Source organism: Sitodiplosis mosellana, unplaced genomic scaffold, assembly GCF_009176505.1.
Source record: "Sitodiplosis mosellana isolate CC-2019 unplaced genomic scaffold, AAFC_SMos_1.0 Smas_scaffold_6170, whole genome shotgun sequence".
Lineage (NCBI taxonomy): Eukaryota > Metazoa > Arthropoda > Insecta > Diptera > Cecidomyiidae > Sitodiplosis > Sitodiplosis mosellana.
Window position 1 is genome coordinate 1023481 of NW_022601411.1, and position 13759 is coordinate 1037239.

A 13759-nucleotide genomic window follows, 5' to 3' on the forward strand; every position below is an offset into this window, starting at 1 on the left:
ATAAACCTCCCCGTCGGTATTGTGCAATTACCCTCCCGCATACACCATTTTGTTGTTGTGTTATTTTTTTTTTTTCGTTCGTTCTTGTTGTATTTCGTCGTGGTGGCCGGTAGAATAATTTCGAAGCAGAACCGAGTAAAGAGAATGTTCAGTGTGTTCAAAGTGTAACTGGCTGGTTGGGCTCCGCGATCGCAAAGAAGAAAAGATGGAAACATTCCAACAAAAAATCAAACATGGTAGTCAGTTGTGTCCTGTAACTAGAACACTGTGTGTGCATACTTTCTCGTTTCTCGCTCTCATTCGGCCACTATCTCTCAGTGTGTGGTTGGTTTTTTTGTTCCTATATGACTCTCTGTCTCTCGCTTTCGTCCAATTCGGGGAAAATTTTTACCAACGACACAAGAGACGGTCGATTCTTCGTGAAAATTCAAAAGGCAGTTAAAATTCGAAACGGAATTTTGTCCCGAGAAAAAAAGAACAAAAATTAATGCCAATGAAATTGAAATCAAAATAAAAGATCAGACGATAACTAGTCAAAAAGCAGAACAGAGACAAGTGCATGTGTTTGTGTTGTTGTGAAAATGCGGTTGTGTTCATTTTGAACTGTTGTTGATTTTGATTGTTGTCATATGATAGTTCTTTTTCTCTCTCTCTCTCTCTCGGGTCGGTTTCAGAACTATAGCCCCAGTAAACTAGTTCCGAATTGTTTTGAAAACACATGATTCGAAAGAAAAAGCCCACAGACAAAAACACTCAATCATATACTCTTTCATAATTTCGAATCAAAAATTGCCTTTTTGCATAATGAATTTGTGCCTCTTGCTTGAACCTCGTATCGATTGTGCTTAACCGTATAGGAAAAAAAAAATATATATATATATAGTGCCTAGTTTGTGAATCGCGCGCGCCGCGTAACCTCAAGTGGTGGGGGAGGCATATAGAATAGAATTTATACATAGTGTTATCAAGCGAAACAAATCGACATACGAGCCGAAACAGAAAAAAATAAGCAAAATGGATTACTACGGTGGTGGTGGTGGTAGCGATACCACATTCTTGCGAATGCTCAAAAGATACAACTCCGAAAATGTAAGTGTCGATTTTTAAGAAACACTTTCGACCATCGAACGAAACAAGAAAATGAAACGATTTAACTGATTTTTCTGGATCTGTTCAATTCACATCTCAATGAAACGATGGAATTTGTGTTGAAATTTCGGCTTTTTTCTTATGCTTTCTTTTTATCTCTCTTATAATTTCCTCTTTTTCTCAATTTTTCCTCATACTTTTCGGGATATTTCTTACTTTTTTCTTCTTCTTTGAATTTCATTTATTTTTCATAAGAAAATCTTATTTGAAAGAATCTGATAATTTTCCTGATTTAATAGCTTCTTGAGAAGCCGATGCTTCCGAAGCTTTTGCTTAAAACTGTCTTTCGTTTCATGCCGTGCCGGTATCGCTTGAAATCATGTTTCATTCCACCAATTTACCCATTTATAGCGTGCAAATTCGCATCCATTGCTAGCATCTTACTCTGTCTCTCTCTCATTAACATCATTATTGCATTACTTTCGCTCTCATTCTTAACATTCCACATATTTTTCTTGCTCTCTATCTCGCATTTTTAATGTCTTTCAACCATCATATTTGTTTCGAACGGTTTTTTCCTTTTTATTTCAATGAAAACACGACGTTTTCACTCGGCTTTCTTTTTTATTCAGCATTTTCACTGTATTAATCTAAACAAAAAATATGTTTTCTATCTGTTTGAAATTGGTGAGACGTGAAGCGCGCATTCGTGGGTGGAAATGCAAACATTTTCGGCGCCAAGAATAACAAATACATGTTCCGCTGCATACGTTTTGAAAATCGGCGAAAATTTTTCATAAATTCATTAAGAAGACATGACATGTCCTCTTCTTATTCTCTTTTATTTTAAGAACTTCTACTTCTCTTCGAAAGAAAAGAAGAAAAATGAAGAAAACCAGACGCTTACCAAATTCTATTTTACCTGGTTCTTTAACACGAAGATTCGTGAAACACTCGATAAATTAAATATGTCGCAAAATTGACGCGACAATTCGTCGATGCCGTGTTTTGAAACTCGCAAATGGTAACATCATGTTTGTAATATGACCACGTCGTAGCGCTCACATCTCATTAATTCAGACAGAATTCCGTGTTTATATGAATCGAGTAGATCCTTTTGCTGTTGGAACTTTTACTTACATACTTAGCATACCATGAACTATGAAAACAAAACGATTGATTTGGCGAAAGAATTATAAGACAAATTTAAATACGCTTTTTTTATACTCAAATGAACGGAAATTTAACGAAAATGAAGAAGAATTGACGAAAAAAAGTCAACAAAATAAATCTTGACGAAAAATCTCAACGAAAAAAACTTATCGAAAAACAGAAAAAAAACCTAACGAAAGCAAATCTCAAAAACAGAATGAAATGAACGTTGTTTTTTTCATGTTAAACCCAATTCAACTGGAACTAAAAAATATGTTAAATATCGATCACAAATGGAAATTTGCTTCCAAAATGCATGTTAGTCTGAGTTTTGGACACGTTTTTTTCTCTCAAAAACGTTGCGTTGTTGAATTTCGGACACTAAATCGATTGCTTTTTGTTTGAAACGAATTTACTGAATTGCATATTAAAACGAACGGATATTCAAAAATGGATTGAAAAAAGTAGAAATGAACGAAATGAAAGAATCCATGAAAAAGGACCAAGATCCGAAACAAAAAAACTGATTACTAATTGAGGGAAGGATATTGTTTACCAGACAGTAAAAGTGTCTCGTGTAAAAAAGCGAGAATGAAACGAGCTATAAATGGTTTTTGTTGTTAATCATGAATTGATGTTCTCGCCGTGAACAAAACTGTGCTGATTGAATAATTTAGCGGAGATGTGTTTCTTTTTATTTGTTGTTGTTGTTATCTCGAGCAGCGAGAGCAGCCAACCGGAAACAAAATAGAAACAAAAAAATCTAGAAATTTAACAAGATACACAAGACTCTAATCACATAACATCACCACAGCTGACATTCTACAATCCGCATACAACTATACACTCTCTCTGTTACACACACAAACACCTAATTTGTTCACAATTTACACTCGAGTGTTTTTTAGCGTTTCATTTATCCGTAATATTTTGTTTTCATTTCTGTTTGGTTGTTGTTCTTCATAATTTCTTGGTACCTTATTTACCTTTTAAATAGACATCTCTCTCTCTCTCTGTGTGTGTGTGTGTGTATGTCCCCGCCTCCATCTTCATTTCATTTTTGTGTTTCACTTGCGACCACATTGCTGCTTGCGACAACATCCAAAAATGAAGAGACACACAACCTAAAACGATCTACCAGAGTCACAATCCATCGACCGGATGTGTTATTTTTATTTCATTTTTTTCTCGCTTTATTTTATTCTCATCAATAGCTTATTTTTCGTGTGTTTTTCTGCATCTTTCGTCGGCATTAGTTCAGAGTTTGCAATTCTTTCTTCGTTCCAAACCAAACTCTCAACTCGATGCACTGAGACTGAATTTTGCAATGAATGAAAAACAGTGCAGTTGAGAATAAAAACGGAAATCGACGGTATAAAAACAAAATAAACGAAAATGAACAAAAAAGAAAGGAAATGAAACGAATAGCAATATCGTAAAAATAGAACGAAGCTAATCTAATCGAAAGCAAATAGAAACAGAACAACTCAGAAAGAAACAAATAAAACCAAACGAAAAAAAAAAAATATCCGAAAAGAAAATGAACTGAAATGTTTTTATTGAATGAGATAGAAAAATTTATTGTTTAACAAAAAAGAACTAATATGGTATAATTCTTTCGTCAAAAACCACGAATCGAATGCGCATTTTCAATGATTTTTGACGAAAACTTATCGGCTTATGGCTCCCGCGATTTGCGACTCTCTCTTCTCATACACATACCCACTCTTTATCTATATCGCAAACACACAAGACCATTTCGAATACAAACACACATACGCACGCAATGACAATGGTGACGACGATGACGATGACAACGAACGAACGAATGGAATTCAAACGGTGTTGTGTGTTCTGTGGATGTTGACGATTTTCATCGATTTCGATGGAATGCATCGCATAGGGATGATGATAATAGTAAAAAAAGGGAAATTACATGGAATAAAAATTGGATGTAATTAAGAGAACGATGAACTATGAATTTGTGCCATGTCAATCGATCGGTATATATGTGATTCTATCCGCAGTATCGATTCCAAAAATCAAACATGCAACTACTTTTCCTTTTGTATCGTTATCCTTCATTCGCTCTCTCTCTCTCTATCTCTGTTTTCGTTGCTCATTTTTATTGGTGTTGCTGTTTTTTTTTTTTAAATAATTGAGGTAGTTTTTAGTTTCCTTTCTCATTCGCCATTGTGTAAATACAATGGATATGCTCTTTTTTGGGTTTAATTTCCTATGCATAGCTTCATGTTTATTTAGGTTAGTTTCGGTTGTGCGCGCTTCAAACATTCCTGCCGATACACGAACCAATCAACGCTCATACACAACCAAATCATTTCGTCGAATCCACATAATTCACTTCCCTCTAATTATTTTACAATAATCGCATCGCGTAATTTTGGTACGTGCGAGACCAGCAGCTGCATTTCACTGCTTACCACCATCTGAATTATACATTCGACATTTGTTTTACATGCAGCACTTATCGCACCCCGAGTGCATACCACTCTTCATACTCTGGTTATGAAATATTTTTAGTTGATTTTTTTTTTCAAGCCATAGCTTTTCCCTATATGGGGCAAGAAAAAACTTCACAATTCTCATTTGTAACCATTTCACATCAAAGCCAATTCAAAGCACTCATGTTTAATCGTCCATCGCTGAAATCAAACTTTTTTTCCAACTTGAAGTCATTTCAAATTGCAGTTTCGCGTAAATCATTTCCTGATCTCTGAGCTCGTGGATCGTGCAACTTTTTTTTATATAAAAAATGGCCACAGTTTGATCCAAGTTAGCTTAGTTTGAATTAAAGCAAAAACATCTTTTAAACCGTTTCCATTATTTTTCTATTATCTCCTGTGATAATCCTCTATTTCGATACGATTGGTTTTCAATTGTGACCAAGTTTTTATAATGAGCAATTCCAGGAGTCCTCTAATTAGTTATAAAAAACTTCTTTGACAACATCGGAACGATTCAAATGGTGTAGTTTTGCGTCAAGATGCAACACAACTCTATTTTCTGACCAAAAATGTGGCTTTCTATAGCATTTTTTTGTATATTTTGTATAATCTACTAAATTTGTTAACCCTGTTTGGCTAAAAAGAAGTCCAGATGACTTTGATACGTAGTCTGCCTGAGCCAAAATGTAGAAGCTCCAGAAACGCATGAAATTTATTGACCACAATGCTTCGAAAAATGAATTGAAAAACAGACGAACATACAAATTTTGAAACAACTGATCCTATTTCGAGACAATGTTTTTCATGCATTTGGTATCTCCCTATCTCGATCCTGTCTTCAGAATTTTTTCTTTTTCTCCCAACTTGAAATTGACAATTCACACTCCATTTTTTGGCATTTTCAAAAAAAAAATAACGAAAATCCAACGAAATACTTTGAATCCATTTGAATTCTCAAACTGCGAAACTTAAACCGCTTTTTGTTCTTATCTTCATATTCATTATTTTTTTGCATCTAAATTTGTTTTCATTTTTTTTTTCATATATATTTTCTAAAATTCACGAGTCATTTGGTAAAAAAAAAAAATTTAAAATGTAAAGAAAAATAATCTAGGACATTCCATGTAATAGCCGCAATATCGCTCGAAAAAAGTACATGCAACAGCACATTTTGAGACACATTCCTTTCAATAAAACTACACACATGATTCCCTCATACTAACACAGACACACATACACACACACTCGAACGAAAGAAACACATACACACATTTTCATATGATATGTTTTGTAAATATTTTACATCATTTCACTCTGTCTCTCTGCCCTCCCTTTTGTCTACGGTTGAGATATTCACGCTCTTAAAAACAATTTAGCAACAAAACACTAATAAATGATCATGGCGATAAATGAGTAGCTAACACATTTGGCTCTGTGTAATCGAGAGCTTGGACGGCCGTGTGTGTTTGTAGGCACGCGCACACGCCATCGCTCAAATTGATGCTCATGGAAATAGAGGACATTCTGGTGCGATGATGGTGAAGAACTGCTGAGATTGTTGTTTGGTGTGAATTCGATTAAATGGACCAAAAATGTGGCATTGGACGTGCATGGGGATGGACTTGTGTTGCACGACCCCCATCGTGTCGTATCGGATTGCGGATAAAACACAACTTTCTATGACTACAATTAGTCGTGTGGATAGACATGTTTCGGGGATAAAAGCTTTTTTTCCGGTGGTGGATGATGACGACGACGACGACGACGATGGCAACGAGTTGAAAGGATGAAAATTTGATATGGCCCAAATGAATGGCTCGAAAGTAATGCCAAAATGTATCTCTCCCTCTCAAACATATACACACACACACACTTGCCACATGCACGCGCACACACGACAATTTATCGATTCGACATACAAGCAATTATTAACCGGTCCCCAACGAAAATTTGTTCATGTTTAAACTTAACCAAACACTACGCTACTTCCCGATCCATTAAAACAAATGCAGCGGAAAAAAGATATGAAACGAACAAACTAGACTATCACTTCATACCACACTTGTGTTCATTTATTCATTAATTATTCGATTTGCGTTCCGTTACCGCATTTGCGTTGTGCATTTTTGTGTTTTTTTTTTGGCTTTTCTTTCTCTTTCTCTATCTATCTCTGTCTCTATCACTCTTTCTATTTCGCTGTCGCCTCTTTCTTTTTTTGACCCTTGTGTAATCAACGAGGATGGTTGTTTTTATGTTATATACATTGTTGTTGGTTGTGTTTTTTTTTTCGCTTTTTGCTTTTATTTTATGCTTTATTTCGTATTTCATGTTTCAAGTCGGAAATTGGAAGAAAGGATATATTGACATGTGAATTGAAACAATTAGTCTACAAGAGAAAAACAAAGAACAAAAAAAGAAGAATAGAAACAGATAACCGAAATGAATAAAGGAAAAAAATAATGCTAAAAAAAACGAAAAGAAAATTGGAATAATTGAATTATTGAATGATCGAATTCGGAGCCAAGAAATAGTCAGTAAGTGTTCGGCAAAAATCATCGGAATTCAATATATTACGTTTTTGTTTGTTTAGTTCATTTCTCTCTCTCTCTCTCTCTCTCTTTATGTGTGTTTGCGTGCTTAATGCGATAGCGCGTGCCCTATATTGATCAAACTCGATTGGGTTTTGCCGTTCAGAGAGCGAAAATCTCTCACTCATGATGAGCTCGCAGCCGCACGCTGTTCAACAATGATGATGTGATTGTATGTGTATTCTGTTTCGCTTCCTGTTTTCATTCATTCCTTTCTCTCTTTCTCTCCTTTATCGAAGAGACTCACTTTGCATTGTCTCTGTGTGTGTGTTATTTTAGTATTTTTCGGTGTTTTTTTTCTCTCTCGCTCTCTATTATCATTACTCTAGATTCGAAATGTTTTTTTACAAAACGAAGTGAGCTTTTTCTTCAACTCAACAGTCCAACAAAATTGTGATTACCCCTCCCTTTGAACACACACAGCCGAAGTCTAACACTTGATTCAGCGAAAAAAGTGAACATTTTTCATTCAGCGAATAGAGTGAACATTTTGAACTCACATAAATTTCAGTTTTAAAATGCAAACCATTTTCAGTCCTCACACACAAACAAAAAACAATTTCATCCGCTGAATAACAATTACTTGCAATTTATGTGTGGTTACCACTGCCGCCCACCGCTGTGTCATACGTTTTTCTTTCAAATGACCGATTTTCAGTTTGTGTATGCGAAAATGACCGAGAGATGAAGAGTCATTCTCTTGTTCATGTTTTGTGTGACTATCTCACGTGTGACAACAATGACGCGTCATGTGGCTTTTCTTTGACAATCATTTTGATCCATGCCACATTTCGTTCACTGTTTACCTCTTATTCCACCCGCTGTTTTGTCTTGCGACAAACTCGCTCAGCTTTTTTTTCTGACTTCATGAGTGTGCCGCTCATTCTGACCCTTTTTCACTATTTCTCTCTGAATCTGTCTCTTTTCTCCCTTTCTCTCTATCTCTGTCTTTTTCGCTCGTTCTCTTTCTCGCTCTAACTCTTTTCTTCTCTTTTCTCTCCTTTCTCGAGATCGATCTCTCTCTCTCTTCCTTTCTAATGAGATTCCATTTTTTGCTCCAATGAATTTCCACACATTCTCGTCGCCTCTCGAATGAGACCGCACTCTTCCGATAGCTCGGCTAAACGCTGCTGATTTGTTTGTCGATTGTTCACTGCGGGTTTTGCTCGTGGTTTTCCCTTTTTTGAGTGTGCCCAAGTGTCGTTGGACTCTCATCGAGTAACCACAACATAGCTTTGATGAAACGGAATCGAAAACAAATTGAGCGCTGGCATTCACCTCTCCCTCTCTCTTGCTCGGCTGCGTTGGAACGGCCACAGAATAATGAGAAAACACATACACACAATCACAACATTTATATAGAACTGGGTTTACACACACCAAAGAAAAATATCTTCATTTTTAGTATATCAAAACAGTTGGCGTTAATTTTTTTCGTTTGTTTGTTGTGTTTTTTTCCGTTTTCTTTAGAAATCACATTATGCATATTTTCTTTTCGTTTGCTAAAAGAAAGAAACGAAAAAACAACTTTACTCTGTTCGTGTTTTCTCTTCTTTTTAGTTTTTTTTTGGTTTTTCCGTTTCATTGTCTCGCATTGAATTTTTTCGGCCAAACGAAAAACAAACAACGACAAACCACTTTGATTCCTTGTCATGATCGGTCGAAACACTAAAGTAGCTTAATGTTGTCAAATTTAATGGTTTTGCATTAAAGCGAAATGTGATTAAAATTTGCCAATTCACCGTGTCCATTTCATTCCGCTGCTTTTTGGAGAACGAAAAGATTTTCCGAACAAACTTTTCTTTTTAGCAGAAAAGTGAATGTTTGTCTAAAGTCGAAGGCTAAAAGTGGTTTGTCAGTTGAATTGCGGCCAGAACACTTTTGTATGGATGCGGACTAATGCCGCTGTGTTGCGCGCGCGCAAGTGAACTATAAGTAAATTGTTACAAGTTAATTGTTATTAACTCACGCGCACACAATCCAAAAAAAAAGAAGATGTGTTCACCTCAATGTAGCATGCTTGCGATCCGCGAATGATCACACACATACACAAACACAAAAACACGCGATCGATTACCCGACATCCAAACAAAAGTGCCCGATCATTTTTATTTTAGATGACGTTTTTCGTCTAGCGAAACCAAAAACAAGTTTAAAATCAAAATCGAAATCATTTTTATCGTTTGTCTCGTGTATTCTCATTTCGTTTTCTTTTAATTTCATCTTCATTTTCTTTTGGTTTTTCTTGTTTGAATTTGCATTGCAATATTGTTTTTTTTCGATCATATTTTCATTTTTGCTAATTTACAAAAAAAAAAAAACGATTTCATACCCAAAATCACAAAATCAAAAATTAAAAATCATTAAAGAAGCAAAAAAAAAAAAATTAAAAAAAAAGAAAACAGAACCATGCATATTGATTCGGGAAGATATTGAACTGAATAATTTCAGATGTTGAACAGTTCGTACAACCTCAATCGACTCGGAAGTCCAACGGCTGGTGATTTAATAAATACGTCGGTGTTTGATGCGTGCGGAGGTAGTGGAAATTATTTTAAGCCATCGCCACCATTCAATATGTACGATCCGGATTTGCAATCGTATACGTGCAATCCATTGAACAGCGTTCACCATCATCATCACAGCAGCACCACACAACTGCCACGTCGTCGATATAGTATTGGTGGTTTGCCATCGGCCACCACAAATGAATATCTAAATTTACAGCATCAAACGATAGTGGCGGCCGCTGGTGATGCGCATCTATCGAATTTATTGAACGAGGCCAAAACATCGATCACCCGATCATCGCAGATATTATCGCGTGGCGAAGATTTAAGCGGCGATATAATGCTATCGGCTGCGGCCGGCGATGTAATCGCCGACATATCACATCGTCATCATCATCATTTATTGAATGGTGATCTTGATATCACCGGTGCCAATATACTAAATCAATTGCCGATCACCTATTCATCACAGCCGAATATTTACTATTCACAACCGAATTACACCAACAGCCATATGTCAACGGACATGTATTTGTCTCGTTTTAAACGATCAATGGCACCAACGGCATATGGTAGCGGTGGACTGGGCGGCATCGGTTGTAATCCAGCCACCGGAGCAGCATCAACACTTAATTGGGGTGGCCAAAAATCACAATTCACCAATCCAATACTAACCGCATACACAAATCCCTATTTCAATTCAAACATTCCATCAAATGTGATGAACTATAATAGTGTCACTAGTCATTCATTGCCCTACAATAGTTACAATCAACAACAACCACCACCACCATCACAAATGTACCATCATCCATCGCAATCCATTTCCACGTATCCCAAATACAATCAACCACCACCACCATACAGTAGTGTATTGTCCAACACACAGCTACACCAACAAACACAACCACAATATCATCGGCCATTACATTATACATCCAATCCGGTGATATCACAATCATCGAATTATTATTTTAAACATCCCACCCATCATCAATATCATAGTAAAATTTTACATCCAAATCATGCAGCGTCGATCGCTCAAACGTCAACATCCGCCTCGTATTTACACCATCAAAATCAGCATCCATACAGTGGATACTCGAATCAACACTTTGATCATTTGAATAATAGTAATTGCTACTCGAAACTAGATTTAGTAGATTATACAAAACAGAGCGAACAAACTAAGCGACAAGTAAGTTTCAACATTGACGTAGATACTTTATCAATTACTTCATAAGAACACAACATTACCAACAAAAGTAATACAAAAAATAAAAAATCAAACCAAAACATATATACATATATCTCCTCATGCATATTATAATAATTTGATTGATATATGTGTGTGTTATATATTATCTATTGATTGATTGATTGATTGCTCTCAACGTATTTGTTTTTTGTTTCGGTTTTTAATTGCTTTTATCGACTTATATTAAATATTATACCAAAAAAAAAAAAAAACAAAACAAAACGAAACCAACAAAACCAAATATATTTCGATGTGTGTATATTTCTTAACATGAAGATGAAAGAAAGACAACAAAAAACACAAGTAACAGTAACCGTATATCAATGAAAGAAAAAAAATAACAACCAAAAAACGTCAATTGCAAATGCGAACCGAACACAAATATCAATTTTAACATGACAATGAATTTAACAGAGAAAAAACAACCACACCATCATTACCATATACCATTAATATATAGACCGAATGCCAATTAGCTAAACACTTAAACAAAAACATGTACCAAATGGCAACCGGAATGAGTACAAGATTATTTTTTAAATAGCATCCCTACGCTCGCCCGCCCCCAAAACAAACACACAAAAACCACTATATCTATATGTATTTTCATTGCATCAAATCCGTCTCTCTGAACACCTCTTCAAGTGACAGCAAACAACAACAAAATATCTATCTATCTCTTTCTCTTTCACTCTCTGTCTCTTTCAAAATCTATTCATTGTTTGATTTGCATTAGTGTTGTTAACTCTCAATCGTTCGCTCGTTTCTTTTTTTCGTACTTTTTCCGTTCGTTCGTTCGTTTTGTTGTTGTTGTTCTTGTTGTCGTTATTATTATTACTATTACTGTTGTTAGTGACATCATTTCAACGTTTGCTGACTTTAGTAGAATAGTGTGCCATCTTAAGCATCTTTCGTGTTGTGTGTGTGTATTTTTGTTCTTCTCTCTCTCTCTCTCCTCTCTCTACTGCAATTGGAATTCCATTCGCCTGCAATGCATCATTCTCTAGCATACTCAAATATAAATCACCTAGTAGCTAACCGCTTTTTCTTCGCAAATTGATTTTCCTTTCTTTCATTGTCTCTCTATTTAGTGTGTCCTTGTAATTTGTATCTTAACCTTAGAGTCAATTAGAAATGGATACTCTTCACTGACATACCCACAACCCAATTATTTTCGATTCAGTTGTACAGTGTACAACTAGCTCTGACGAGCTGAACAGAAAAAGAATCATTGCGCTACGTTTCATGTAGTGCCGAGAATTATCACCACGACACATTTATTCAATGCATTCATTCGACGACAAATTAAATTTTTTGTTCCACGAAAGACACAGCTTTTTGAGACAAAGATTCTTTTTTGTTCGATGAAGAAAGATATAAGTTTTCGCGATAAAAATTTGATTTTAGCTTTATTCAACGAAAGGAAATTTTTTATTTGAAAATGATTTTTTTTTTGGCATATGAAGAATTTGAGGGAAGACAATTTTAGATTCGATCGAGATAAAATCAGATATTTTGAGGGACGAAAAGTTTTTTTTTCTCATTTCGGAGGACATTTTTTAGTTCGGAAGATTTTTTTAATTTGAAAAAAAAAATTCAATTCGATTTTCTTTCACTTCAAAGGTTTTTTTTTTGACAAATAATAACAAAAATTCGACGAAAATCAATGCAAACCAAAAAAAACTTACTTCAACGCATTTTGGATACAACGATCGCCAAATGCACACATTTTGTGTTCTAAACGAAAAAAATAAATAAACAAAACAGCCTTAAACGGTTTGAATGAATTCAATTGGAAATAAAAAAAGGTAACAAAGAGGGGAAAGTAAATGATGAGAATGAGAGAGTAAAAAAAGCATTTTTAATCTGTTTAAATTCTTATGACAATTGAATAAATAAAAATTTCTGATAAATTTCACATTTATAGACATTTAACAAAGAAATGAGAGAATGGTTCCGCTCTATGTATAATAGATATAGATATATATATTTTTGGCAGATTGATACAAGAGAGACAGACACACAGTGTCGCCTCTTGAATACCGCTGAGAAATTCAAACAGAAAATGAAGATATTTATTAAACACCAAAATTTAACATGAACTTATAGACTAATTAAAGAAAACCATTTACAAATGATAAAGTTCATCAGATGAACAAGAAAGAAGAATAAGAAAGAAACGATATGACGAATGTCTTATGTACGGACGGTGTGAGAGAGTGTAATAATTCACAAATTGACCTGATAATAACACATTTAATCAATTATTATATATAAATATATGCTAGAACATTGTTTGTGTGCGACACACAACGAATTGACGGACTGCACGGGTTCGTGGCCACTATATTGATGCAATTTTTTTTTTTCATGCATCACATTAACGACCTCCTTCCCAAACTCTTTCCGCGCAAATTCAAACTCTATTTGACGACGAATATTTTGATGAAACGAATTTGAGCCTCTAGTCGAACAAAAAATACATCGAGACACTTATTTAAATTCCATTTTAGAACGCCAAAATTTTAAATTAACCAAAAATTTAATAAATTGAGACATAACTTTTATTGAAAATTCTCAATTTTTTGAGAATGAATTTGAGAGATTACAAATTATTAGAAACAATTATGAATTTTAACAACAAAAAAAAATGACATTAACTCTTTTAGAAATTGTGAATATTTTTTCATAAAATTT

The 13759-nt window shown here is 34.9% G+C and overlaps 1 protein-coding gene across 18 annotated transcripts in view; it reads left to right on the plus strand.

Moving 5' to 3' along the window:
* The window catches only part of LOC129575896 (trichohyalin), a 45140-nt gene that overhangs the window by 13170 nt on the left and 18211 nt on the right, over positions 1–13759 (plus strand). Inside the window, exon 8 of one of the 18 annotated variants that reach the window (XM_055460111.1) lies at positions 9746–11002. The exons of the other annotated variants lie outside the window; for them this stretch is intronic. Coding sequence (XP_055316086.1) covers positions 9746–11002 — 1257 coding nt within the window. The remainder of the gene's footprint in view (positions 1–9745; positions 11003–13759) is intronic. 18 annotated transcript variants of the gene reach the window in all.